Source organism: Phodopus roborovskii, unplaced genomic scaffold (genome assembly GCF_943737965.1).
Source record: "Phodopus roborovskii unplaced genomic scaffold, PHOROB, whole genome shotgun sequence".
NCBI lineage: Eukaryota > Metazoa > Chordata > Mammalia > Rodentia > Cricetidae > Phodopus > Phodopus roborovskii.
The window spans coordinates 6,126,762-6,151,999 of NW_026126567.1; the positions used below are offsets into that span (position 1 = coordinate 6,126,762).

Consider the following 25,238-nt stretch of genomic DNA (forward strand, 5'->3'; position numbering starts at 1 on the left):
GATTTTGAACTTATACGAGAGAGCAGCAAAGACTAGCCCCTGAAGGTTTCAATTTAAGGAATGGCAATCTGATTTTCGCAGCGAGATAACTTGCATAATGCATAATGTATTGGAGAGAGACCAAGTGACAGTTGGAATGTTAGCATACGATCCAGGCAGAACTAGGTGATAACTGGAGTCCCGGGGGAGACACAGGAGTGGAGAGAATGGTGGGTTCTGTGTACGTAATAATACTGCTGTCTCCCAACCTCAACAAAAACACTCAGTACTGTAGGGGTCCCCAAGAATTGATGACACCAACTTCTCCACCAGACTGACCAACCAAAATCTCCATAGAGAAGTCAGTTGTCAAAATCTAGTCAGGAAGGCATTTTGCACATTTTCTCAGGTATCCTGCTATTTTCCTCTTCTTTCCATCTCATTTGATTCTCTAAGACAACTTCAGTAGTACGGATGATGGATGATTACATTTAAATTTGAGAAAGTCGCAGTTCAAGGAGGCTAAGAAACAAGTCAGAGGTCCCACAGCTAGCACTGTAGGGCACTGTAATCTTAGCCTGTGGGACATAAATCCCAGGCTCTTTCTACTATGCAGTGATACCTCACTGTTCCTGGAATGATTGGTTGGTTCCTTTACTGCTTAGAAAGCATAAGTGTGTGATAGAACTCTAATAAAATGTAAACACAGAATGCTACCTACCTACTGAACATTTTGAAAACAAGAATCAAACTGTTTTGATTCAACAGATTAGTACTGTGGAAGCCCTTATAAAATCACACCATCATGTTCCTTTATTGAATTCTGAACTTAGTGGCATTGATGCATATTATCTTCCACTCATTTGCGTTAATTGGATCAAGAACATAATTATATACTACTCATAATTGAACGTGGCTGTAGAAGATGACAAACAGGAAGAATTGCTTGGTTAAATATTTTTCTCGTATTCGTACAGGTTGACATGACCCGGTAGCTCTGGGAAGCATTCCTCATTGATCACAGTTTATCCAGCTGACCTGACTCTGCATTGCCCATGTTCTACTACTGGTCAAGGGAGATCCGCTACCTTCTCCATGTTCCACGATGTGAACACCACTGATACGATCGTGACAGGAAGTATGACCTCATTGTGCTGCCCTGCCTCTGATTAAGAAGGCTGATTTTGAAAGTAAACAAGGGCTGTGAGGCTGACTCTCCCAAGAATGACAAGCTATTCTATTCTAGGAAACAGCTGAAAGATCGAGGGGCCACCAAAGACACAAACCGCGCTGTGGATGCCTACACGCAGCGGAGATGTGGGCAGTTTCCACCAGAAGGGAAGACGGGATTCCCTTTGTGAATCGGCTTCCACACCTGTTGACATTCTGACGGGACTATCAGCTGAAGAACTGTTGGGTCCAGATTTCTGAACTGCCAACCACGAGGAGCTTCGTGTTTCAGTGATCATCCTGTCGTTTGATCATTCGGAAGAAGAGCCTGGGGACTCCCTGTGGAGGAATATGTATGAGCGAGTTATATTTCAGAACAGATGCATTGCTTTGATAAACTAGTAGACAGAGTCTGTTTCTTGAAAAGTTCTTGAGCTGCTAACACGAGTTGTTTTCACAGTTACTAATTCTCGACTAACTGGCGTTATACTTGCTGTACACAGCTACTTGATCTTGTGAGATCAAACAGTGAGAACTTGCTTTCTGCTGCAAAAATGTCATGGCTTAAAAGAAAGCTTACTGCTCGGGTAAAACTAGCATATAGTTGGTTGGGCCAGATATATTCTTATTGTGTTGGTCAATGCTGAAGTGACAAGGGACATGTTAATATGTCTGCTTGTGTGCAATATCTTATTTTTCAATGCAGTGATTTTTTTTTCCCCGAAAGTGTGTTTTGATTTAGAAACCTTCAGAGGATTCTAGAAATGCCTTCTGTCTTCTTTAAAGGGATCTTATAAGTCGGGGTATATGATTCCTTGAAAGGTTCACACATAGATTACTAAATAATCTATTATGAGTCCTGGAATTGATGTGATTGATAGTCCATTATTAGTCAACATGCTTATTAAAAATATGGACAGAGCTAGTGGATCATGAAAGACTCTCATCTTATCTTACAAAACTACCAGGGTAGTGATACACACACACACACACACACACACACACACATACAATTTACTAGCCACCTGGAGCTAGAACTATGTAACTGAGCAAAGTCTACACAAATAGTACACTTTGTATGCTTAGTTTGTAATTGAAAAGTATACTACATGCCTCCGGGAATGGAGCTTTGTCATCTGGGTGGTGGTAAGCTATTTGTAGCTCAGTGTATCTTATGCTGTTTAGGAATGTCCAAGCTGATAGCTGCCACGAAAAGCACCGGCCTTCTCCATGGCCACTTATCAATAGTCCATGTTGTTGAGCAAAAAACACAGGCACCAGTCCTCAAGTACTGTCTGAAACGCGATAATGAAGCTATATTCTGCTGGCTGCTTTAAATACACATGGGTTTGTTTCAAGGACTCTAGAGCCAGTTACTTTTTCAGATTTCTTAATTAAGTAATGCATATTGTTTAATCTGGATGAAAAATCCACCTTCATAAATCCTAAAATGGTATCCTTATTTACAGATTTCTGAGACTTATGCAACGAGACAATGAAAAATAGAATTAGAAGTCTTTGAAACAGGCACCACCTCATTGAAGCCCCACAATCTGGTATGCTGTCTTCAAGTCTACATCTCTGTACCATTTCAGCAAACAAATCTGACTAGTGCAATTAGTAGATGCCATCTGTTTTGGCATCATTTGTCTATTTTTAATATATGGTCCATCTTTTTTTTTAAACGTCTTTTTGCAGAAAAAAAAAATCTGTGAAGTTTGAAAAAGCGGCCTTCTCAAGATGTACCAAGTCTCTCAACTGATGTCGACACCAGTAGCAAGTAAATACGAAACTGCTCTGTGCAATTATCTTTGAACGATTAGAGTCCTTAGCAATTTCCTTGCTTTGATTTTGCTGATACTTAGACCATTAGCCATCTGTCAGTAGCTTGTGTTTCTTAAATGCCAGTGTGTGCTTTGGCAATGATTTTTACTTCATTTCTTTCCTTGAGAGAAATGTGTAGATTTTTTTCCCTTTTAGCTTTTAGGATTTAAAAAAAAATCACTTTTAAAGATGCCTATGCACAAATGTGAAAGGAGACTGTTTATTGGCTACAATTAAGATGCAAAACTGTCTACAAAAAAATGCTCAAAGATTAATAGCTACTTGCAGAAAATAAGGGCGTTGTTAAAACGGTAGTGGTTTTGGGTTTCTTCCTTCCTCTTATTTTTCTCCCCAAACCCTCTTTCTTACCCTCTCTCACACCCACAGTTTTCTACTATAAAAAAAAAAAAAAAAAAAAAAAGCTCAAGCTGCAAGTCTAAATTACCTTATTTGTTTTAAGTGGTAATTGTCAGTGAAGAAACCAAGTTTCACTGGGCCTGGCTGTTAGAAGTCTTGATACTGTCTCTGCCTGTTATAGGATTATGTGACATAATTAATCCTCGGCCACTCTCTTCCAAGTGAAGCTCACTGTCATGCCTGTGGCTAAGACAGAGAGCATGGTTGCACCTTCTTTAATGAAGACTTGAGGGTTCAAACCTTTAATTCTTATGTATTTAAAGGAAACCCTTTGGCTGGGGAGATGGCTCACTAGGCCCTGAGTTTAAAGTCACGTAGCCCACAAAGGGCTGGGTGTGATGACATGCTCTGGTAAACCTGGTACCGAGAAGACATTCTGGGAGAACTGATGAGATCCAGGTTCTGCGAGAGACCTTGTCTCAAAATCTGGACAGCAACAGAGGAAGACACATGCACACACTAAATCACAACTTTATCTCCACCCAAACAGTTTCTGTTGCTGTATAGAAGCATCTACAAAGCACTAATAACAACTCTTGGCCAGTGATTGAATTCCACATATTATGGAGTAAGCTACCAATAACCAACACATTGAGCAATTGACTTTGATTTTTTACAACTTCACACAAGGTGCATTCTCTTTTCCATATATAAGCTCAGTTTAGTGGCTATGATTCATCATCCTGCACTAAAGAAACCTTACAAGGACTGTGGAGTGTGAGAAAGGATAAAGGACAGAAGCTTCTAGATTACTTTATGTCTCCCATAGAGGACTGGTAACAAGTTGAGAGATTACCTGTAACCAGCTCTTCACACTGCCCTGTGACAGACATTGCTGTCCTCTTGCTAAGGTGGGACATCATCTAGGCATACCTGCTCATGGGTCACCCCTGTTGCCATTCATGGCCATGAGATGTTGAAAAACTCTCTCCTGTTTCCTAATGCAGATTCCTCCAGGTCAGACAGAGGCCGTTCTGGACAGCTGTCTCCCACGTGCATTTTCCCAAGGTATGTCATGGGGCTTTTCTCTGTCAAATCAAACTTCCTTCAAAAGACCATGTACATATGGTTCAGTTCTGTGCGTTAGCAACTGAAAGCTTGTCTACTCTAAGAATAGTTTGATTTATTTTTTAGTGTGAGCATGTAGGGAGGTGTAAGTATTTCTTTATTGGATGGAAAACTACATTGAATACTTAGATGTGCTTGGGTTTTGATTTCTTTTCTTAACCTGGTGTCTTAGCTGCTTTCTATTATCATGATTAAACACCATGATGACAAAGAAAACTTATGGAAGAGATTGTTTATGCAAGCTTAAAATTCTAGAGAGTTATAGCCCATGACCATCATGGAGGGGACCGTGGTGGCAATCAGATAGGCAGGGTGCTGGAGCAGTAGCTGAGAGCTTACATGTGATCCAGAAGCATGAGGCAGATAAAGAAAGAACTAACTAGGACAGGCATGGACTTTCTAACCTTCAAATCCCACCCCCAGTGACACACCTCCTCCCACAAGGCCATTGCTCAAAATCCTTCTAAAACAGTTCCACCGACTGGAGACCACACATTCACATGTGAGCCCATGGAGATCATTCTCATTCAAACTATGCATGGCAACTCCCCATTTCATTTCGCAAGGGTTGCATTATTTACCGGCGCATAAGCTGGCCACATTTGATGTTCTACTCATGATAATTTATTCCAACATTTTGTCCAAACCTGCAATGGAATCTTTGTTTTCCTTCCCGTGGTTTTTCTACCTGAGCTTCTCTCCACCTCTTATTCCTTCTGTAGGCATTAGTTGAGGTTTTCTCTAGCATTTTTCTGAAATGTACCTAGAAAATAAAGGAATCGAGCAGGGACGTTAGAATCTGTCCTTCCTGTAAACATCAGGTGTTCTGACCCAACCACATGAGTCAGTCAAGGATATATAGGCAGAAATATGAATCTGTGTTGGCTCAGTTTAGCTAGGATTTAATCCCAGATTCCCTGCATGCAAGCTATAAAAAATAGCTAAGTAATTTGCCCTTCTGAATATTAATATTTTTCTTGATATGTGAGGAGAATCATAAATATCGCTACCTTTTAGAGATATTTGAAAAAGGCAGAACCAAATAGACGGTACAAGTTCAATACATAATTTCTACTAATTAGTATATCATTAACCACAAGCTCATGTGTTAATCGTCCATAGGTTTTTAAATTGAAAACAGTAATCCTTAAGGGAAATATATAGAGAGGAGATAAGACATGTCTTACAACCTACCAATATATGAATAACTACACAAATGTTTTAAAGGCTATGGTAGATTCTGTCCCTTCACCAACACCGGAAGCAAAATTCTTCCAGGTCTTGATTAATAATCTCTCAAGAGAAGAAAGGACTTGGCATTTAGACAGTTGAGCAAGCTGCTGGTTGTCTGTGTGGTTAGGTTTCTGAAATCCATTGAAAGGAGCCTACTGAAAGAGAATAAGCTGCTGGAATGCCTCCAGGACCTACAGGGGGGCTTTGTTAACCAGTGAAAAGATTTGGTATCACCAAGAGCACCCTCTTATGAGTATGTTGATGTTGCAAGAATATTTCCATTTTATATCCAGTAAAGAAAGGAAAGGAAAATTCAAGGGCACTTGAAAGGAAAAATGCCCCAGGTTTAGAGAAAATTAGGTTGGTAATAATTGTTCAAAATTGAGCCTCAGATGACAGCCAGAAATACAGATACAGAGTTCTGTAGTTTCCAGGTGCCCAGTGTACTATGGCAACCTTCACTGATTCTTGAGAAGGAAAATTGTATGGAGGGAGAAATATAGCATAGGAGTAAAAAAAAAAAAAAAGCAAGAAACAAAAGAAAGAAATTTGTAAACAAAAGAAAGAAATTTGTAACTCAGCTCTCACTCAGAAGCATCAAGATCTGGGGCAATTATTATCTGGGGTTATTACTGGTATCTTCCCTTTCTTTTCTACAAAAAGAGGAAATGATGAGCAAAAATGATGCTGAAATGGAGAGAGCTCATTTCTGGCATTTCCAAAGTCTCAGGTCTCTCTATTTGTACAACTTACTGCTTTCATCAGTGATTTAAAGTGGAGGACCTGACAACCTCAGGCAGTCTATAAGTCAGTCTATAAGTCAGTCTATAAGTCAGCATAAAAAGTATTGGAAATCGTCGGGGAATTTTTTTTTTTGATAAACTGCGTCAATGATTCTTCTCCCTCTCATCTCTCCACTCCCCCTCCTCACCACCTATTTTTATCTTCTCCTTTCTAGTTATTTGCTTTTACCTTCATCTCACTTTAATGAAATTATACAAAGACATTAAAAGTCTTACATCGATTAAGTTATTGTCATAGTTACCTTCAGATGTCAACTTGACACAACTCTAGAGTCACCCAGGAAGAATTGCCTCAATTACATTGGCCCATGGGCATGCCTGAGAGGCATTTTCTTACTTGCTACTTGGTAGAGGAGGGTCCAGCCATCTGTGAGTGGTGCCAGCCCTGCACAGGTGGACCTGGGCTGAGTAAGAAAACTAGCTTAGCAAAGTGGAGGAAGGAAACCCGCAAACAATATTCCTTCAGGTTCCTACTTCAAGCTCCTGTTTTGTCATTCCTTGAGTATGGATTGTAACCTGTAAGATGAAATTATTTCTTTCCTCCACATTTAGTCCAAATGTCTTATTGCAGCAACATAAAATCAAGTTAGGACAGTTAGAATCCCCTAACAGATGAAAGCACAAAACATGAGCACATATAAATAGCAACCAAAGTGTTTAGTTTAGAGGACATTTATAATATGGAGGACATGATTATTAAGAGCTGTCCATGAAATTGTGACATCTCTGAGGAAACTCTGTGAGGTTTAAATAACCTTGAATGCACAGATTTTTGTACAAGGTATACAGGAAATATACAGGAAAGTAGCATGTCGGGAGAATAAAAACAAGTTGTAGAATTATGATGAAAACTCAAAGTAAAAACCTAGCTCTTGTTACTTGCAAATCCTCTTCTCCTTAGGTTAGTGTATACTGATATTCTAAGCGTAAGTTGGCACAGACATCTGGAAAGGATGATGTGATTAAATATATGGAGAAAATACTAGAATTTGACAACTGATTTAATGATAAGACAGTATGTTGGCACTGAAGGTAGATGAACAAAAGGACCCAATCTTGGACTTTACAATTTAACAATTCTGTAATGAAGGGGGTGAAAACCACAGTCTCCTCTGGGTGGAATCACATAAGTGCCACTGGCTTGTCACAAGAAAGAAGAGTTGCTTTAATTAGAAAACAAAGAATAGGAGTACGCATTAAAACAGTAAATGGTTCAAAGTCACCTTCTGCCATAGAAAGATGTGTCGTATGAATGGGAAATCTTTTAGTACTGAAAAGAAAGGACTCGGGTCCGATATGGAAGCTGCCACCAAAGAGCTGGGTATCTCTCAAGTGTGAGGGTTAAAAGAAAGGAAGTGGTGATTTCTCTATTACAGTGACTGACAAGAGTGACAGCGTGGCACATGCTACTCACTTAAGCTGTTTTGTGTGAAGGGGACAATGAGTTTCTAACATTCTAGAAAGGCTGTTTGGCAATATTTCCATAAAAAATGGACCAATATCAGGTGTAGGTCCAGCCTAAGGTGAAGAAGCAGATTGCCCAGAATATCGTCACCAACATTCAAAATAGAAAGAACTAAATTTCCTTCACGTCTAGATGGTCCTGTGGGTTTTGTTTGGCTGTAGTCCTTGGTAGTGACTTAAAGAATCCCCCTGCTTTCCCTTTTTAGCTTTGGTTGTGAATTCCTTGATGGAGACGGTTCTTTCGAATGCTGCTCCATAGACCCCCTGACAGGAACTCACTGTGTCTGCCGCAGAAGCCCCCGACTCCTCACCAATGGCTACTACATTTGGACTGAGGACAGTTTCCTCTGTGACCCTGATGGCCACGTCACTCTGAACCCATCCCATACCAGTGTTATGTACAAGGAGAACTTAGTTAAGTAAGTAGAGAACATTGCGTGAAAGGCCTCTCAAGCCCGTTGTGCCCTCCATCCATTCATCCACACACTGATAAGCAGCTCAATGCTGCCCAAGAGGTGTGGGAGTCAAGGAGGAAGTAACACACGTGCCGGGTGGAAGGTGGTGTTGGGGACAGTGGAGGGGAAGAGAATGATGCCAGTTTCACTTAGGGGACAACAGGCAACCTGGACGTCTTAGAAATGGTGACGATGAATTCTAAAAGACATAGGGTAATGGCTAAAAACAATGAGGAAGTGGAATGCCATGGAGAAAGATACAGGCAAAGGACTCGGAGAAACCCTGATACAATTAGGAGAATGCAAGTCGCTTGGTGAGGATACAGTTTGGGGGGGGGTGCTTCCTGCAAGAAAGAAGGCTAAAATTATCCTAGTTGAGACCCATGAATAACTAGGGCTTAGGAACTGGCAGATGTCTCAGTGGGTCACTTGCCCTGTGTGCAGGCTTGAGGACATGAACTCAGACTCCCTAGCATTCACACAACAGCCAGTCAGAATATTGTGCATCTGTAACCCCAGAGCTGGAGAGGCAGAGACAAGTGCAATCATGGAGTTCATTGGCTAACCAATCTAGTCCAATCAGAGAGCTCAAGGCTCAGTAGAAGCCTCGTGTCAAACAATATGATGGAGAGTGATAGTAAAAGATATTCAAGGTTGACCTCTGACTTGCGCGCGCGCGCACACACACACACACACACACACACCTTATGCAAATTAAATACATATAACCCAAGGCTTGCTCTAAGCTACCTTTACACTGAGAGAAAGTCACTTCAAAATATGTCTTCTGAGAGCGATTCTAGAAGCCCCTCTGAACAGTAGAACACTGTCACAGTAAAAACAATCCATTTCCTCTTTGTGTTCCTTGGTCCTGGATCAGCCCCCTTGGTATTTCCCACTAACATAATGCGTTCAGAACAAGGCTTGGCACATCTCAGACAGGTGCACAAGAAGTGATATTGTCATGAACTTTTAATCATTCCCTACCCTCAGTCCTACTCTTCCAGGCCATCCTCTATGGCCAAAGAAAATTTGGAAATGAAAACCAAGTCACATCATTACCTCTCCCTTTCGCAAGACACATGCCTGTGGCTTATTTTACGGTAGCATTAATCCCCATGGTCCCCTATTGAACATGCACGGACCTTTCCTATCTTTCCAGCCTCATATTCTACCTTGTCCCAATGTGAAACACACTTTCCAACACTCATCTCATACAGTTTATGGTCTACTTGGCCCAGAAAGCCTTATTGATTCTCAATTACCCTGGCCATGCCCGCTCTCTATGGGCATCTTCCATGTAATTCTTCAGAGCACATATCTCCAACATATTATGATGGTTAGGACCAGTGTCCATGGAGTCAGACTGGTTAGAGTTGCTTCCAAGCTACATCCTTTACTGGTTGGATGACCTTGGCCAAATAATATAATCTCTCTGGCTCTCATTTTCGATTCTCAGAACTGGGATAACAATCGTTCCTGTCTCACAGGCTTGTTCTAGGTATCATGTGGGTTTATCTCTACAGAGCACTTAGAAAACTACCTGACACCAAGTGAGCTCCATCGAGGTACCAGCAGTGTCTTTATGCCTTGTCAGTTTCCTAGAATATACACTGTGGCCACTGTGTATACATGGCTTAGTCTTTAACTCAGTACCATTGACATACGTCCAAGGACACAGCTCTCAAACATGAGTGGCCATGTCACAGGAATACAGGCTGAGGTACCCCACATTTTATATTCCAGGGCCACAATTACTCATATTTGGGTTCAGAATAAACTATCTCTTACCTTCTTTGAGGAGAGAGCTGCTGTTTTTGTATCAACAGCTATTATACCTAAATCCCCAAATGGATTTACTTTTTACCAAAGCTGTCACCTGAATCAGAGCTTGTAACCAGTTTGTGCCCAATGGTCTAGAGCTGTCTCCTTGGGTGATATTTGAGAGTTTCTTCTGGGGTTCAGATGCCCCTTGGTTTGGTTGATGGTCCATTCATTTGTTCTTTGTTCTTTTGCTGCAGCTAATGCCTGAGAAACACAAACACAAGACTCAGCACCCACGCGGAGTTTATTGAGAGAGAGGAGAGAAAGAGGGGGTAGCTGGTGGCCAACTGAAAGCAGGAAAGAGAGAGAGAGAGAGAGAGAGAGAGAGAGAGAGAGAGAGAGAGCAAAGAGAGAGCAGAGAGGCAGAGAGGCAGAGAGAGAGAAGCACTTGGCGCGCTTGCTTTAAAAGAGCCTTGCGCATGCATAACTGAGTCCTCTGGCCACCAGGTAAAGCCAGGTAAAGCTGACGTAGGGATGACACGGCCATGAGCGTCCTGCCCATCGTTGGGGCGGGGGTCAGCTGGCTGCTAGTTCCTAACACTTAGTGTTTCAATATCCTTTGAGTTATATAGCTTTAACTATCACGCAACAAAACTCTCCTCTCAAAGAGATCACTTCTTCTAGAGACAGATGAGTGACCATGGTTCAGAAACACAGATTTGGGTTTCCTCAAGTTCCACATTTCAATGTGGTAGCAGTTTCATGAAGCTTTTATAGTAACAGAAAAAGAAAATAATACATGTCTGAGTTAGACTTACTATTGTTGTGGAAAAAACGCCATGACCAAAAGCAACTTGAGGAAGAAGGAGTTTATTTCAGTCATACTTCCATACAATAATACATCATCAAAAGCTGTAAAAGCAGGGACACAAACAGAACAAGAACCTGAAAGGAGGAGGAGTAGCTTTCGGAGAGGTCATGCAGGAGTGCTCCTTATTGGCTTGCTCCTCTTGGCTTGTTCAGCTTGCTTTCTTATAGAACCCAGGACCACTATCCGATGGGTGGCATCACCCACAATGGGCTGGGCCTTCCCAAACCAATAACTAAAAAAATTACTTATGAGCTTGTTTGTAGCCAAATCCTGTGGAGACATTTTATCGGTTGACATTCCTTCCTCTCCAATGACTCCAGAATATGTCAAGTTTATATAAAACTGGCCAGCATAATAAGTCAGGAAAGTTTTCAGATGCATTGGTGGGAATATCAGGTAGGTGGGTTATAACAAAGTGAGGAACTCTACTATAGTTCTCAGGTGTATCCGATGAAATTCTCAGCTTTTGGGTCAGTGGAATCTGTGGTGTCTTAAGTTAACAGATCCCACTGGGTTTCCACTGGTAGTCACAAACAGATTTGGGCAATAAACATGAATATATGTGGCTAAAGACAAGAGAGCCCAAGGTAATTTGGATTTGCGCTTTGGCTCTGTGACACTCCAGCCTTTCTGCAATGGATATATGGTATAAGGTGTGGTTACTTTGGGGGAACTTTAATGCACAATCCCAGAACACAGTAGACATCTAAGAAAGTTTTGAGAAAGTGAGTGTATGGGTTTGGGTTGTAGACCTCTTCCGTGCATCAAGTCATTTCCAATGGATTGTTTCCAACACAAGGTGACTGCTCCTCACTGCTTTCATTTCTTCCCAGAATATTTAGAAAGAAAAAGAGAACCCACCGTCCTCTGTCTTCTCTCTTGGACCTCAGATCCTCTAAATCTTGGCTGCATGGAAGCCTCTTTGGAGATGCTGACTCACCTCCAAGTGAGGATATCTGGCTGGAGGGCATCAGGGGCCTGGGTATGTACCACATCAGTGAAAATGGTGGTCTCACGTTTTGTATTTCATGATGAGATATCTTTTATGAATGACAGTCATATAGTCCTGGCCCAAGACACAGTCCAAAGATAACTATCATTTTGACACAGAGGATGAAACCAGAGTTTAAAATTGCATGGACATTTTCCCATGCACCCTGTGGTTGAAATACAAAGGTCATGTCATGCAAAAAGTTAGAGTGTAAGTATCTACAACAGAGTGTTGATAATACTCAGAAAACATCGTCCCTTTTCCAGTGTGGCTTTTCATGTGTGGATTAGAAGTGGAGAAATGGTAACAGAGGCAAGTTTAGAAGACCTGTACTGGAGAGAGTGACCCTGAGTCCAGATTCAAACCTCTGTTTTGGCGTGCTGGGATAGTGATGCTAAATCTCAACTACTTTAGTTTAAAGACATGGTACATGCATGCTCATGCATAGACACATATGTTTGTATTCTGTTGAAATTTCATATCTACTATATATAATATGCTTATGTATGCATCAAAACGTGTGCATATAAATGCAGTGATATAAACTCAGAGCCCATCTTCTTGTCACCCACTCGACTACGTGCTCTACGGAAACCACTATGCTAATCTTGGAAAATTCCTTTCTCGGATAAGGAGGGGAATAGGTTTTCAGATAGTTACAGTGTAATGCCTTAAGAGCCAATTCAGGGTTATGAACATGGACAGAATGGTGGAGAGAAAGTTAATACATAAGCCCGAAAGTTAATATGAGCTCCGCCTAGATAAGGCCAGAAGGGTTTCAAGTATAGTAACATCCAAGAGGGTCTTAAGGGATGAATGACTCACTAGGCAGACAGAGCTAGAACGACACTTCTGCCTGCTCTATTCCACTTTCTAAATGGCTGGTATATTGTGGCTAGTCATTCCTTCCCAACACAAATAGATTCCTTTGGCTTTCTTCTGATTTTTAGTCAGAACTGGAGTAATTTTCTAGCAAACAACACAAAATGAGAACGAAGAGTCTGAGCAACAACCAGTGTTCAATGTGATGGGCGAGTGTGGGACTGAAGGGGGGACTCCCCTGAGCAAAGGTCCAGCCACAGTTGCTCTTGACTCAATTCATGTGTGGTTCTACCTCAACCCCGCCTTCTTCCACTCCCCTACACTCCTTTCACTCTGATTGATCACTCACGTGCATCTTGCAAACGCAAGAACTGACCATTTCCGTGAATGGTCTCAGGCTGAGAACTCTACAAAAAGCCATTCTTTTAATGGGAAGCTGGTTTTGCTTTTATGTTTTATGTTTGTTTGTGTGTGTGTGTGTGTGTTTCCACATAGGCTAAAACTGTCTAGGCCCTGAGAACAGTGTCATGTCAGACAACGTCAACAAAGCTACTTATTCTTATTCATTGCATTTTGTTGTGGGAAATAGGCAAAATTTATTATGACTTACACAGAGAAAAATTAATGGAAAAGTGATGAGGATGGAAGTTTGTACCATCCGTCTAGTTTTTCCTGGTTTTGTTTCCAATAGAGAAAAACTGGATGAATGGCACAAATTTCCAATTGGCATATGTGTGTGTGTGTGTGTGTGTGTGTGTGTGTGTGTGTGTGTATGTGTGTGTAGGAGTGTACATGCTAGATTAATTGTAAAAGAATAAGAGCTTGTCAAATGATGAATCAATCACATAATATGAACAAATGTTTAATGAAACCAAGTGTACTCTAGCTACAATAGCAAGGAAATCTCAGCAGGACAGAGACAGGAGGCAGGACTTGGAGGTTGGACTACGAAAGACAGATGGCAGAGGGCTGAAAAACCTTTTGTGCCTGATGGAGGAGACAGTTTATGTAGTGATTCAAGGGCATTTTGAAGGATCTTAAGCAGATGAAGACACATCGGATTTGGGTTTTCAGTGCTAGTTTTCTAGTAGTATGCAAGGGAAGACTGGTTGGAGCAGAGCTGCTAGGACCTCAGAAGCAAAGAAAAGCAGCAAGCATTCCAAGGAAGTACAGAGTGAATAGAAGGAAAAGAGTTAAGGGTTTTTTTTTTTTAACGTAGAGTTGGCAGGTTTGTGATAGATTGGATGAGGTGGCGAGGATGTGGGAGAATTCTAACAAATGGATGTGTTTCATTTGAGGGACTGTGAAAAGAAATCTGCCAGTGACAGCTCTAAAAGGCAGGAAAGTCATTCGGACTAAGTGTCCCTGCCTTCAGGTCCTGGAACCACCTCCTCCCCCGTGTGTGTCCTTGGGCACATTGAATAACTCTTCTGGTCTTCTACTTCGTTATTGATATAATGTCAGAGATAATACCGTGTTGGATTGTTGTGAAGATGAAGTGCACTAACTCATAAAAAGTTTCAAATGAGCTTGGAGTTGATGCTTTACTAACCATATCCCCTCTACAAGTATTTATTTTTACTGTTTTTAGTTATGTGGAGATGTACCCTCCAAGGCCATGGGGCTAAGGCCCCCAAGAGTTGGGGTTACAAATGGTTGTGAGCTGCCACGTGGGTTCTGTGAACCAATCTGGGACCATATGGAAAAACATCAAATGCTTTTAATTTCTGAGCCATCCCTCAAGCCCACTGTTTGCCAGTGAACATGCTCAGACTTTAGCAGACTTGTGTGTGTATGTGTGTGTGTTTACTTTCTCTGGGCAAATATAAACACTTGAGATTGACTTTCCTTTGTAACAAAAGCCTAAAAGAGACAATTCCAAGACAACTGTAAGTGACCAAGAGGAGCCAGTTTCCACAAGATGTCCTAGAACATGAGAATGGTGGCTGGTAACTATAGCTTATGTCTTGGTTACATTTCTTGCTCTGTGGCAAAGTTCTGAAGCAGTTTGGAGGAGGCAGAGTGTACTTTGGCTCACAGTTTTAAGGTATACAGTCCAGCCCAGTGGGGACAATCTGGTGGCAAGAGAGTGGAGCAGCTTGTCAGATTGTGTCTATGCATCTGGAAGCAGACAGAGAGCCAGTTGGAACTGGATCTGTGCTATAAAACCCCACCCGGGGCCTACATCGTATGACCTAGTACTTCCTTCAGCAAAGGTTCGTCTCCTAAGAACCCCACAATCTCTCCAAACCAAGGAAGACATTTCACACTTAAACTACAACACTGGGAAATGGCTTTTTACAAAGGCAGTTTTCACATGTTTGGAAATTGGCATCTGGCATCCATAGTTGCTTTTTCCAAATGTGCCCGAACAACTCGAAAACAGTTGGACCACAACAGTGCTGCACATGCATGAGGTATCTTATTAAGATTCGTATGCTTGTCAAATATCTTCTAAATATAACAAATCAAACCACCCCATTCCAGAAATCAGTAATTAGTCAACCTGGGTACACACAAGACTTGGAAAGCTCTCTGCTGTCAGCTGTAATCAAATCTCCTCAGACGTCTAGTTTTCTGGTTTTACCCAAGGCTTCTTGATTTATCAGCAATTTATTTTTCTCTGGAAATATAGCCTAGTTAGAAGACTCCAGAAGAATTCAAAATTAAATTGTTTTGCTATTTTCTCTCTGCGAGGTGGTTGCAATCAAACACTATTTCCCCTGATTTTCTCACACTTCGTTCTTTTGAGACGAGAGGATATTTTGCCTACTTGGTTTGTCCTCCCCTAACCCCTTTTCCAGCTGCACAGAGATACCTTCCCTCATTAGTCTCAATTCATTCTTTACCCGTGGCATTTTGCATCTCCCAAGAACCCCAACCCCACCCCAAACTGCAATTTGGAATGTGTTCCTGGATCTGTGAGTCACCCTGAAATAGAATAGAGAATTCACTCAGGAAGAACTGAATGGGGCAGGATCTTCTTTAGCCCTGCCTGTCACAAGCTTGATCTCTGAGCTTTTCTCTAGGACTAATGCCACAGGATTGCCCTTCTTAAACAAACACAATCTGTTTTGAATGTAAAGAAAGCAGGTGATACAGCAAAAAAAATTAATGCTTTCAAATATAATGCAACTAAAGATATTTGTTGAAATGTTTGATGTGTTAAGAGCCATTCATTTATTAGTAAACTTATCAAAAGATACAAAAATCAGTCAAAGAATAGTATGTGTTGGGGAAAACCACATCTCTTTAGAGACAGATGTCTCTTTGGTCATTTTGAGTATTAAGAATTTTTATGGTTTCCGTTTAATGCCGTCCATCATTTAAAAGTCCTGTGTAGGGATTCCAACATGCCTCGTAAGAGCCATCTGTTTTGTTAAATTCAGATATCTGTGCTTATTTCCTAAGTTAGACCAGGCAGTCCTGAGAAACAGCATAGGGATATTTTTGCTGTTGCCACAGAGCCTGCCTCCTGTCCTGGGATCACAGAATTGTCTTTGAGGAATGTGTGATCGGCCAGGAGTATCTTGGATCCTTTCTCGTTTCCACATTAATTTGGTTGTCTAGCTGCCTCTCTCTCTCTCTGTCTCTCTCTCGCTCTCTCTTCAGCTTTACTGAGGTATAATTGACACACAAAGGAATGTACTCATTTAATATGTACAACTTAATGAGTTAGCTATATGCAAACACCAGTAATTTATCACCGTAATTAACATAAAGGACATACCAAACAGCTCCCCAAGGCACCTTATGCCCTCTGTGTGTTGTGCACAGGTGTGAGTGTGTTTTTAAGAACATGAACATAACCTATCTTCTTAAAAATAGCACATTGTCAAACACAGGCAACAGGCTGTACCACCCATGTCCTTAAACCTCATCCATTTGATGTACTGGAAATGCTATACTCCCAATCCCTCTACCTCCTAACTCTCGAAGCCCTGGCAACTGTTACCGACTTCTCTGCCTCTGTAAGTTTACCTACTTAGATCCTTACAGAAGTGGACTCTGTATCTGCCCTTTTGCACTGGGCCATTTATTTACCTTAGCATACTGCCATGCAGGTCCTTTCATGTTGTTGCAAGGGGCAGGATTACCTTCCACATTTGAGGCCGAATGACATTCCATTGCACACGCATGCCACGTTTTCTCTATGCATCCGTCCGCGGGCAGACACTAGAGTTGCATCTGAGATATTTTGGCTATTGTGAGCAGTGCTACAGTGAGCATGCTTCAGGACAAGCTCCACCATATGGCCCTTACTGGTTATCTGCTGCTTTCTTCATCTATGGCAACCAGCAAAGATGTTTTCTTAGACTGCTTTGGTAAGTACCCAAAAGCTGTGGGAGTATCATAGGAAGGAATTTGCATGTGTGGTAGGGACTCCCGCATCCAAAAGTCCCAGCTCATTGGCTCAGCTTCTCAGTATCGAGGCCTAGGTAGAGCGAGGCCACAGGCTGGGACTTCTCAAAGCCTCCATCTCACGTTCGTCTCAGTTTCCATGGGGATGAAACCTGACCCACCATGTCTGTGATTACTGCAGCACCATTGTTCTGGTCTCAATGTCTCACCCTCATGTGATCTCCCCATTCAAGAACAAAGTAACCCTCATTGAGGGCGAGCCATGAGCTGGGTACTGATTACATTTTCTGCTGCGGATGAGGTCCCTCATGGAGCTTTCAGGCTAATCATTGATGGGGATGAGCACCAATCAAGAGGTGACATGAATTACATATTCCATAGTCTAGTTTTGTAAAAGATCGCAAGTTACGAATTGTCTTATGAAGGCAGAGACCTGGATAAGCAGCAGAAACAGCCCTCCCGGGAGTGACTGGGAGAGTTCGGATGCTCACAACGCCTTATACTCGGAGTGCTGTCCCCTTGACAGAATTCCCCACTTTAGTGTAACTGGTCTGAGGGGGTGATAGTGCATCGTTGTGCCAGCCACACCCCGTGAGTTACAGCATGTTAGGAGCATGTACAGCCTCTGTTCACAAATCACAGTACGAGCTCACACATCTCAAGTTAGGATAAGCAAGAGTGCCTTCGGGTGTTACCAAGATGTTCCAGGGAAGACAAATACAACCTAATTAAAAACTCCTGCCATGAGAGGCCCCCAAGTGTCTTAGTATTCCCAAACCACTCCAGTTCCCGCAATGGGGACCCAGGGGCTCCCGGGAATCACCGCTTAGGGTTTTTGTTTTTGTTTTAGCCAGAACACGTGTCACATTCACTCTGGACATTTTCATTAATGACTTCAAATCTTCACAGATTGATCTTAGAACCTGAACGTGACGGGGGTTTTGGGAATATTACATCGTCTAAGTCCGATGAGAGTCGTCTTGAGGTACTTCCCCGGGCTCGTTCTTCCAGCTAGCCATACAGAGCTTGCTCAGTGGGAACCTACCATGTTGTCTCTCAGACGGGTGTCTGTCTCCGCGTTGCCCTCCCTCCTCTCCTCTCCTCTCTCTCCGTGCCTAGTCCGCTGTCTTCCTACTACCTTCTGGCAGAATTCGTAACCACCCTCCATGTTTCCGCTTCAGTCCTGTGTCGTCTATGAGATCTTCCTGTATTCTCCCAGGCGGACTCAGACAGTCTTCCCTAGACTTTGGCTATACTATGACCTGGCTCCTCTAGTTGAACCAGAAATCCGTGCAGGGTATATGGTAAGTGCACTGAGGAGATAAACAGACCTCCTGACTCTATCTCCGTGAAGCACCTGCCTTGTCTAGCTTTGCGGCAGTTTCTGAAATCCTCTGGCTTGAGGACTTCCCCCTTGCTTGAATCCTTCCTCCCTTGTGGCATCTTTCCTCAGTCACCTCACGTGCTGGCCTTTTCCTGATGGCAAGGGGAACAGGAAAAGCCTTGCTGGTTATTAACTAGGACTGATCAGCTTCAGCTTGCTTCTCTTGAGTCTCCTTCCACATGGGAAAAATTGCCTTCCAGACTTCTTTCTTCCCCCTGCTCTTCAGTTTCTACTCCCTCTAAAATCATTTAGGCTCATAGCCATTCCTCACCACGCTCAGTTGTGTCCTTTCTGGTGGACTTTCTCACGATACACATTAAGCCCATCAAGGAGCTGGTGGCAGAGGATGTACTTTGTCTCATAGTAAATTCATGGGGATTAGAGTATGGTTAAGTGTTGAACCTAGAAGAATCTGCAGGAAGAATCGAGAACCCTTACGTGGAGGGGCAATTTTTCAGTTGTCCAATTCAAAGTAAGACATCTTTCTTTCCCCAAGGCTAAATAATAACTCATATTCTGGGTAATCTTTCCCAACTGGAAGCATCATTTAATAACAACCCAGCATCTTCCTGTCTCCACCCCCAAAGTGACCATCACAGACATAACCACGAACTTTGCATATTATAATGTACATTGATGCTAAAAGCCTCAGGTCCTCCATATATCCAATGCCATGGGATGTTTACCTGTCACTCACCTTACTCAGTCTTCAATCACCGCATCCAATGCCATGGGATGTTTACATCTCACTAACCTTACTCAGTCTTCACATCACCGTGAACAATAGAAACAGTCTGTTCAGTGCATAAAGAAATTAGAGATCATGAAACTAAAATAAAATGACCTATGTTCCTCTTATTATAACTCATATTCCAGATTTCCTGGAGCCTAGATCTTGGCAGACTCCATCAAATTGTATGCTGTATTTTAGTTACATGTATCTGGTTACATGTATGTCTATTCAATCAAAAATGCCTTCCTTCCTGTCTCCGACTGATTGAGCTTCCCCCACCCCTGGACAGACTAGGATTTTCACCTCCTTTGGTCAGTGTCTGCCTCTGCTCCCATACATATGAGTGTCCTGAGATGTTCAGACTCAGTAGACATTTTCAGCCGGATATTCCATTAGTCATGCAACCAAGACTCCTGTGAACCCTAGAAATTGTTGTCTAACTAGACAATCAAAAATCAGGTGGTATGGCAACTGAAAGAAAAATAAATGATTCATCTCTGCTCTAGCATTTTCCCCAAAGTAAAATAAGTTACTACAATTTCTCCAAGGCTAACACCAGGCTAACCGGTCAGAGCTGAAATCTGATCAGTGATTGAACGAGTGCTCTGGGCATCCTTTACCCAGGGTTCTCAGTCTTTCATAGCCACATTTATTTTCCTTTCCCATGTGAGATGATATCTCTGTGATGTAGGGTTGTGAACGGCTCTCTTGAACATTCTCTGAAGGGTTTTCCTTCTGCTTGTATTGATCGATACTGTACCTAGCCTTTATATTGACTCCTGGAAGGTAACTCCTTAGATTAGTACAAATTTGAACATAAAAACCTACTTTTAAAATATCAAGGAGATACTTTCCTCCCATCCATGGACTGAGCCTAAGCTACTGAACATTTATTGTTTGCTTTGCTTTGGTTTTTTTCCCTCAGTTTGTCGTGGGGAAAATTAACTATTTCAGCCCTGCAGGGACTTGGTCCTAATTGTCTGCCTCTAAGAATAAAGGGCCCTACCTGGTGCCCTATAGCACCATTTAAACAGCAGCCTTTAATTATGACTTTCAAACCGTCCTTTCCATCCCCCATCCCTGTCAGCTTCAGCCACAGTTCTTGTTCAGGGGTATGAGTGGCCTCAGCTTGCCTGCTGGGAATGACCTTTTCTTTTAAGTATGCAGCTTTAAAAGAATGTGCATTGGATATGTGCCATCTTCTAAGCCAGCCCAAGAAACACCTGCATTCCATGCAGGATTTTTGCCTGCCCTTTGTGAACGTCTTTGTATCCAAGCCAGTGTGTTCTGTATTGTCTCAAGTTCTCATCTAGAGACATTGGAGAGAAACTAAGCTGTGGGTAGACATGACACAGAACATCCAAGACAGCTTTGAGGATTCCTGGGACATTCATGCCAGGTGAATCAAGCCAGTGGCTTCTGTGGAGTCAAGTTGTGGCACCTTCTTTATATAAATGAAAGTCATTCTTACTGTGTTGATCCTTTCCAGTAAAGTTCTAGCTTGGAGAGTTTGGGGTCTTTTAACCTTAGATTCAGCTCAAGAGTCTGCAAACAAATATCACACCATGGTGACTTCATGTTGAGGATACCAGATGCCCCTGGGAGCTATGATGTTTCAACATTTTATGTTACTTGGATTTGAGATTAAACTTGGTTGTTCTTTTGGAAGCACTGGTAGTCTAATTCCAGGGTTAGTAAAAATGTATTTATGAACAAACCATAAGAGAATGCATTCAAGTTTTAGAAGCTATTTGCACCAATTATCCTCTGTGAATGATTAAAAATAAAACATGTATTTGCTTGCTATTCAGTATTTCATTTGGTGTTTCCATGTGTTTTATAGAGGGTAGTTTTCCACAGTGACACCTATCACAATATAGTCTGCCACTCATCTCCCATGTGAACATAAACCTCATGAAACAAATAGTGACAGGTGTCTAATCCACGACTGCTTCTCAACAGTGTGGTCTGGTGAGCAGTCACGTTCAATGAGTGCCAAATGAATGAATGGGTAAATTAGAAGGAGAGTTACCTTCGCTATGAAGTTTAATGATGTGAAGCTCCTATGTACACTGTAAATAAATCCATTCATGGCCTAATATCACTTGGAGACTGAGGGTGAGATGACCCATCTCCTTGCCTATACCATTTCATGATTTCTTCCAGGGCCCTCCCAGTTTCACTATATGCTATTTTACCTCAACGCAATGCCTCACGAATAAGTGCAGGGTGACACTTTTGCTAAGGAACAGTTCATCGCTCCCATAGTCTGTAAATGGACCCCCTACTCTTCAGCTGGGAATTCAATGACTTTCATGACCCATCCTTCATCATGTTGTATTTTCCTGTACTCTTCTGGATCACTTTGTTGCTAATACTAGAGTTGTCTTTCTTCACCAAACCCTCATCCCTGTCATCTTTGCTTCTTTGTGTTCTGAAGATAAGTCTTTTACACCTCAAAGGATGGGCACAGGTTAAAACACCGTCTCATCCAGGAAGGCTCCACCTCCCTCTCTCCACTAAGGACAGTGAGCAGAGTTGCCGCTGTTCTGATTACTGGGAACTGTACATAGGGCAGGTCTATTGGTTAATTTCTGTTGTCAACTTGACACAACCCAGAGTCACCTGAGAAGAGAAGACCTCAGCAAGGCATTGTGTAGACCAGGTTGGCCTGTAGGCATGCCTATGGGTAATTATCTTGCTTGTCCATTGATTTAGTCCACTGTGAAATGCACCATTTCCTAGTGTAAGAGTGAAAGAAGCTAGCTGAGCAGAAACAAGTATGGGTAGACCTGTTTCTCTTAAATCTTGACTGGGGGGGACTAGTTTACTATGACTAGCTACTTGAATTATTGCCTCAACTTACCCGAAATGATAGTCTGTAACCTGGAACTATAAGTTTAATAAACATTTTCTTCCACTGAAAGGTTTAGTCAGGGTGTTTCATCATGACAACAGAAATAAACTACAACAGCATCATTGTATGTATGTATGTACGTGTGTGTATATAGACAAGTATGTGGGTAAGCAACACATCCGGACATACACACACACAGACACACAGACAGACAGACAGACAGACAGACACACACACACACACACACACACACACACACAGAGAGAGAGAGAGAGAGAGAGAGAGAGAGAGAGAGAGAGAGAGAGAGAGAGAGAATAATTCTTTTGCTTTCCTAGGAAGTGATCTGGACTGTTCTCTGAGTGATGGTTGGAATTCTCAGAAGCCAATCACAGACACCCCAGAAGCCTCTTCTTCTGGCCATATCCCGTCTCACCATCTCAGAGAAAGCCCCCAGAATTCCTCTCTTCAGCCTCAAATGAAAGCATCAGGATACTTCCAAAAGAACATTTTGGTGCATTCAAGTGAGTCATTTTTATTAATCTTTGCCACACCCAAAGACTTCTTCTTTTCTTGCCACCTAGGAATGACATAACAATGACTAATATGCACTTGGGAACTGGCATCCATCTGCTTGAGGAAGGAGGAACCTAGACCCCAGCTGACCTGGTCGAGGCTCCTGCCTTTGAGTGTAGCCAGGAAGTCCTCAGCAGCCCTGAGTTTACAGTGCCTTATTTTTCAAGAACCTTGATGCCTGATGAGCACTGGGTTTGGATGCAGCTGAGAAGGCCACAGGCCTCGACTATTTGCTTCTTGATTTTTAGCTGTGTGCTTGACATACTCCAAAAGGAGGGGGACATTTGAAGAAGTAGGAGAAGAAAAACATGTCTTCCATTGCCCTGCCCCCAGGAGGGAAAGTGATACTGAGCTCTTGGTATATACCCTGGCGTGAGAAACGGAAGGAGCTCACCAGTGCATGGCTGACTCCAGTTTGTCAGTAGCACATTAATAACATTTTTTTTGTGCAGTCTCACATCCAGGGGAGAACGGCTGAGTTGGCTCTGTTGAACTTGCAGAGATCATCACCCATAAATTACAGCTCTGCCGGCCCCTGTAGGAGAAAATGTACTAGGCTCTATAAGCATGTTGCCAAACTCTATAAATATTTATACCTTGCATCTATAAAGAGAGATAATCTTACTTCTTACTTTGCAATGACTAAAATGACCGAAAAGGTTCAATGTGTCTTGTCCACACGGACACTCAACAGATTTGAGGTTATCACCGCAGGTGGCAGAGATCGAATGGAAATGACCCTGTCTTTATTTGCCTTTATAAACCATGAATGAATAGTGTCCCACTGAGCATCCCCCCAAAGACTCATGCATGTTCCCCATACATTATATTCCCACTGCAGCTGTTCAGGAAATGCTAACTGGTCTTTAAGCTCCCTGTGCAGGAGTTTCAATTTAAAAAAAAGCTTTGACTTCATAGTTCAGTGCTAACCTATCAACACCTACTGAGACTCAGCAGCCCCCTCTTCCAGGGAGCCTAGCCTTCACAGCTCTGCTTCCCAGAGCTCCTCTGCTTTGTGTCCAGGAGTTGCACCATTATTGCATGCTTTCCCGTGTTTCTCATTATTCCTTGAACCTAACTAAGGTCATGGTTGCCCTTGGGTCCCAGACTGACAATCCAGAACAAGTTCTCCCTGATGGTGGTGAAACAATTCCTAAGTGTATCAGTTTACTGTGCACATAAGAATACTAACATTGTACAGATGAATTAGTCTTTATGTTCACTGCAGAGAATGCGACCATGACAAATGCATGTTCTTGTTGTTATCTGTTGTACATGCTGTACCTAGATGGCCCCTACTCTTCATCAAGGCCCACTCTAAATGAGAATACCTCTGATGGGTCTCCTCTACCTCCTCTCGGTTGGTGGATGGAGTAAATTATTCTCCTATGATTTCAAGGCACTCTGCATGTATAACTTACCTGAAAATATTTATGTGGGCTCTGACTTGCTTGGCTATCTCCATCATATCCATTCTCTACATGTAAAACCTGAGTGAGAATTTTCTTCCATTGGTGCAAAAGATGCTAAGCACATTAGTCTGCATGCCATTGTTTGTATTAATCAGGGCTCTTGAGTTTTGGGGATAGAATTACTGACTTATACAAATAATTCCAAGCAGAGACCATTTTTCCAGTCATTGCCTTTCTTCCATGTTGGCGTTGTTCCTCAGAGCCCAAGGTGACACCCTGTGACTCTGCAAACACATACCTTTCAGATTTCCAATCTGTCAGAAGAGATTTTTTTTCATTTAGAGTTATGATATAAGTCCCAGAATTGTTACATCAGTTCTAGGAGGACTCCATTTTCTTGGCAAAAGCAGCCACTTTGTTGACGATTATGTGAGGTTCCAAAAGGCATTGACTGGATCAGATTCTGGTATGAAAAGTAAAAGAAGCCAGCTGCTGCACCTTCTAGCAGAAAATGTGACTCCCCACCAAGAATACGGCATTGCCTTCAAAACTAGGAAAAAAAATGGTGTGTAGAGGCAGATATTATTTTCAGTGGAGAATAGAGAAATGAAACAAAAGACTTAAAAATGGAAAAATGTTAAAATTAATATAAGGTGGTAAAGCGTGAGGACAGGGAGAGAGCATCTAAATGCTGGGAGAAGTTGGAGGAATCAAGGCCAGATTCCTGATGAGATAATTCAAAATAGGTACCAAGTCAATGGCCGCTGAAAGAGCAATGTCTGACAGGTTCAAAGTCACGCAACTCATCCCTTTGTCAAATTCAAAGACACACCAACTCACCTTAAGTGTGCACAGCCAGTGAGTGATCTTTGCCTCTGTCTCAAGCTGGATTTATTTTCCTAATTGAAATCTGGAGAGATGGAGAATTCAAATACACTTTAGATGGATGGTTGACATGCCACCGAACCCTCAATAATTTATTTAATTCACGGCATACATAAACCCTCCACCCCTTGGCTGACATAATTTACTACTGCTCCAGTTTGAATTGCCAGA

At 42.2% G+C, this 25,238-nt stretch overlaps 1 protein-coding gene across 1 annotated transcript in view; it reads left to right on the forward strand.

Moving 5' to 3' along the window:
- The first annotated feature begins 1,202 nt into the window (after positions 1–1,202).
- Positions 1,203–25,238, forward strand: part of Tmem71 (transmembrane protein 71) — a 35,805-nt gene continuing 11,769 nt past the window's right edge. The window contains exons 1-7 of the mRNA XM_051202602.1: positions 1,203–1,502; positions 2,619–2,705; positions 2,848–2,929; positions 4,338–4,398; positions 8,165–8,377; positions 11,882–12,030; positions 22,533–22,718. Coding sequence (XP_051058559.1) covers positions 2,890–2,929; positions 4,338–4,398; positions 8,165–8,377; positions 11,882–12,030; positions 22,533–22,718 — 649 coding nt within the window. The 5' untranslated portion in view covers positions 1,203–1,502; positions 2,619–2,705; positions 2,848–2,889. The remainder of the gene's footprint in view (positions 1,503–2,618; positions 2,706–2,847; positions 2,930–4,337; positions 4,399–8,164; positions 8,378–11,881; positions 12,031–22,532; positions 22,719–25,238) is intronic.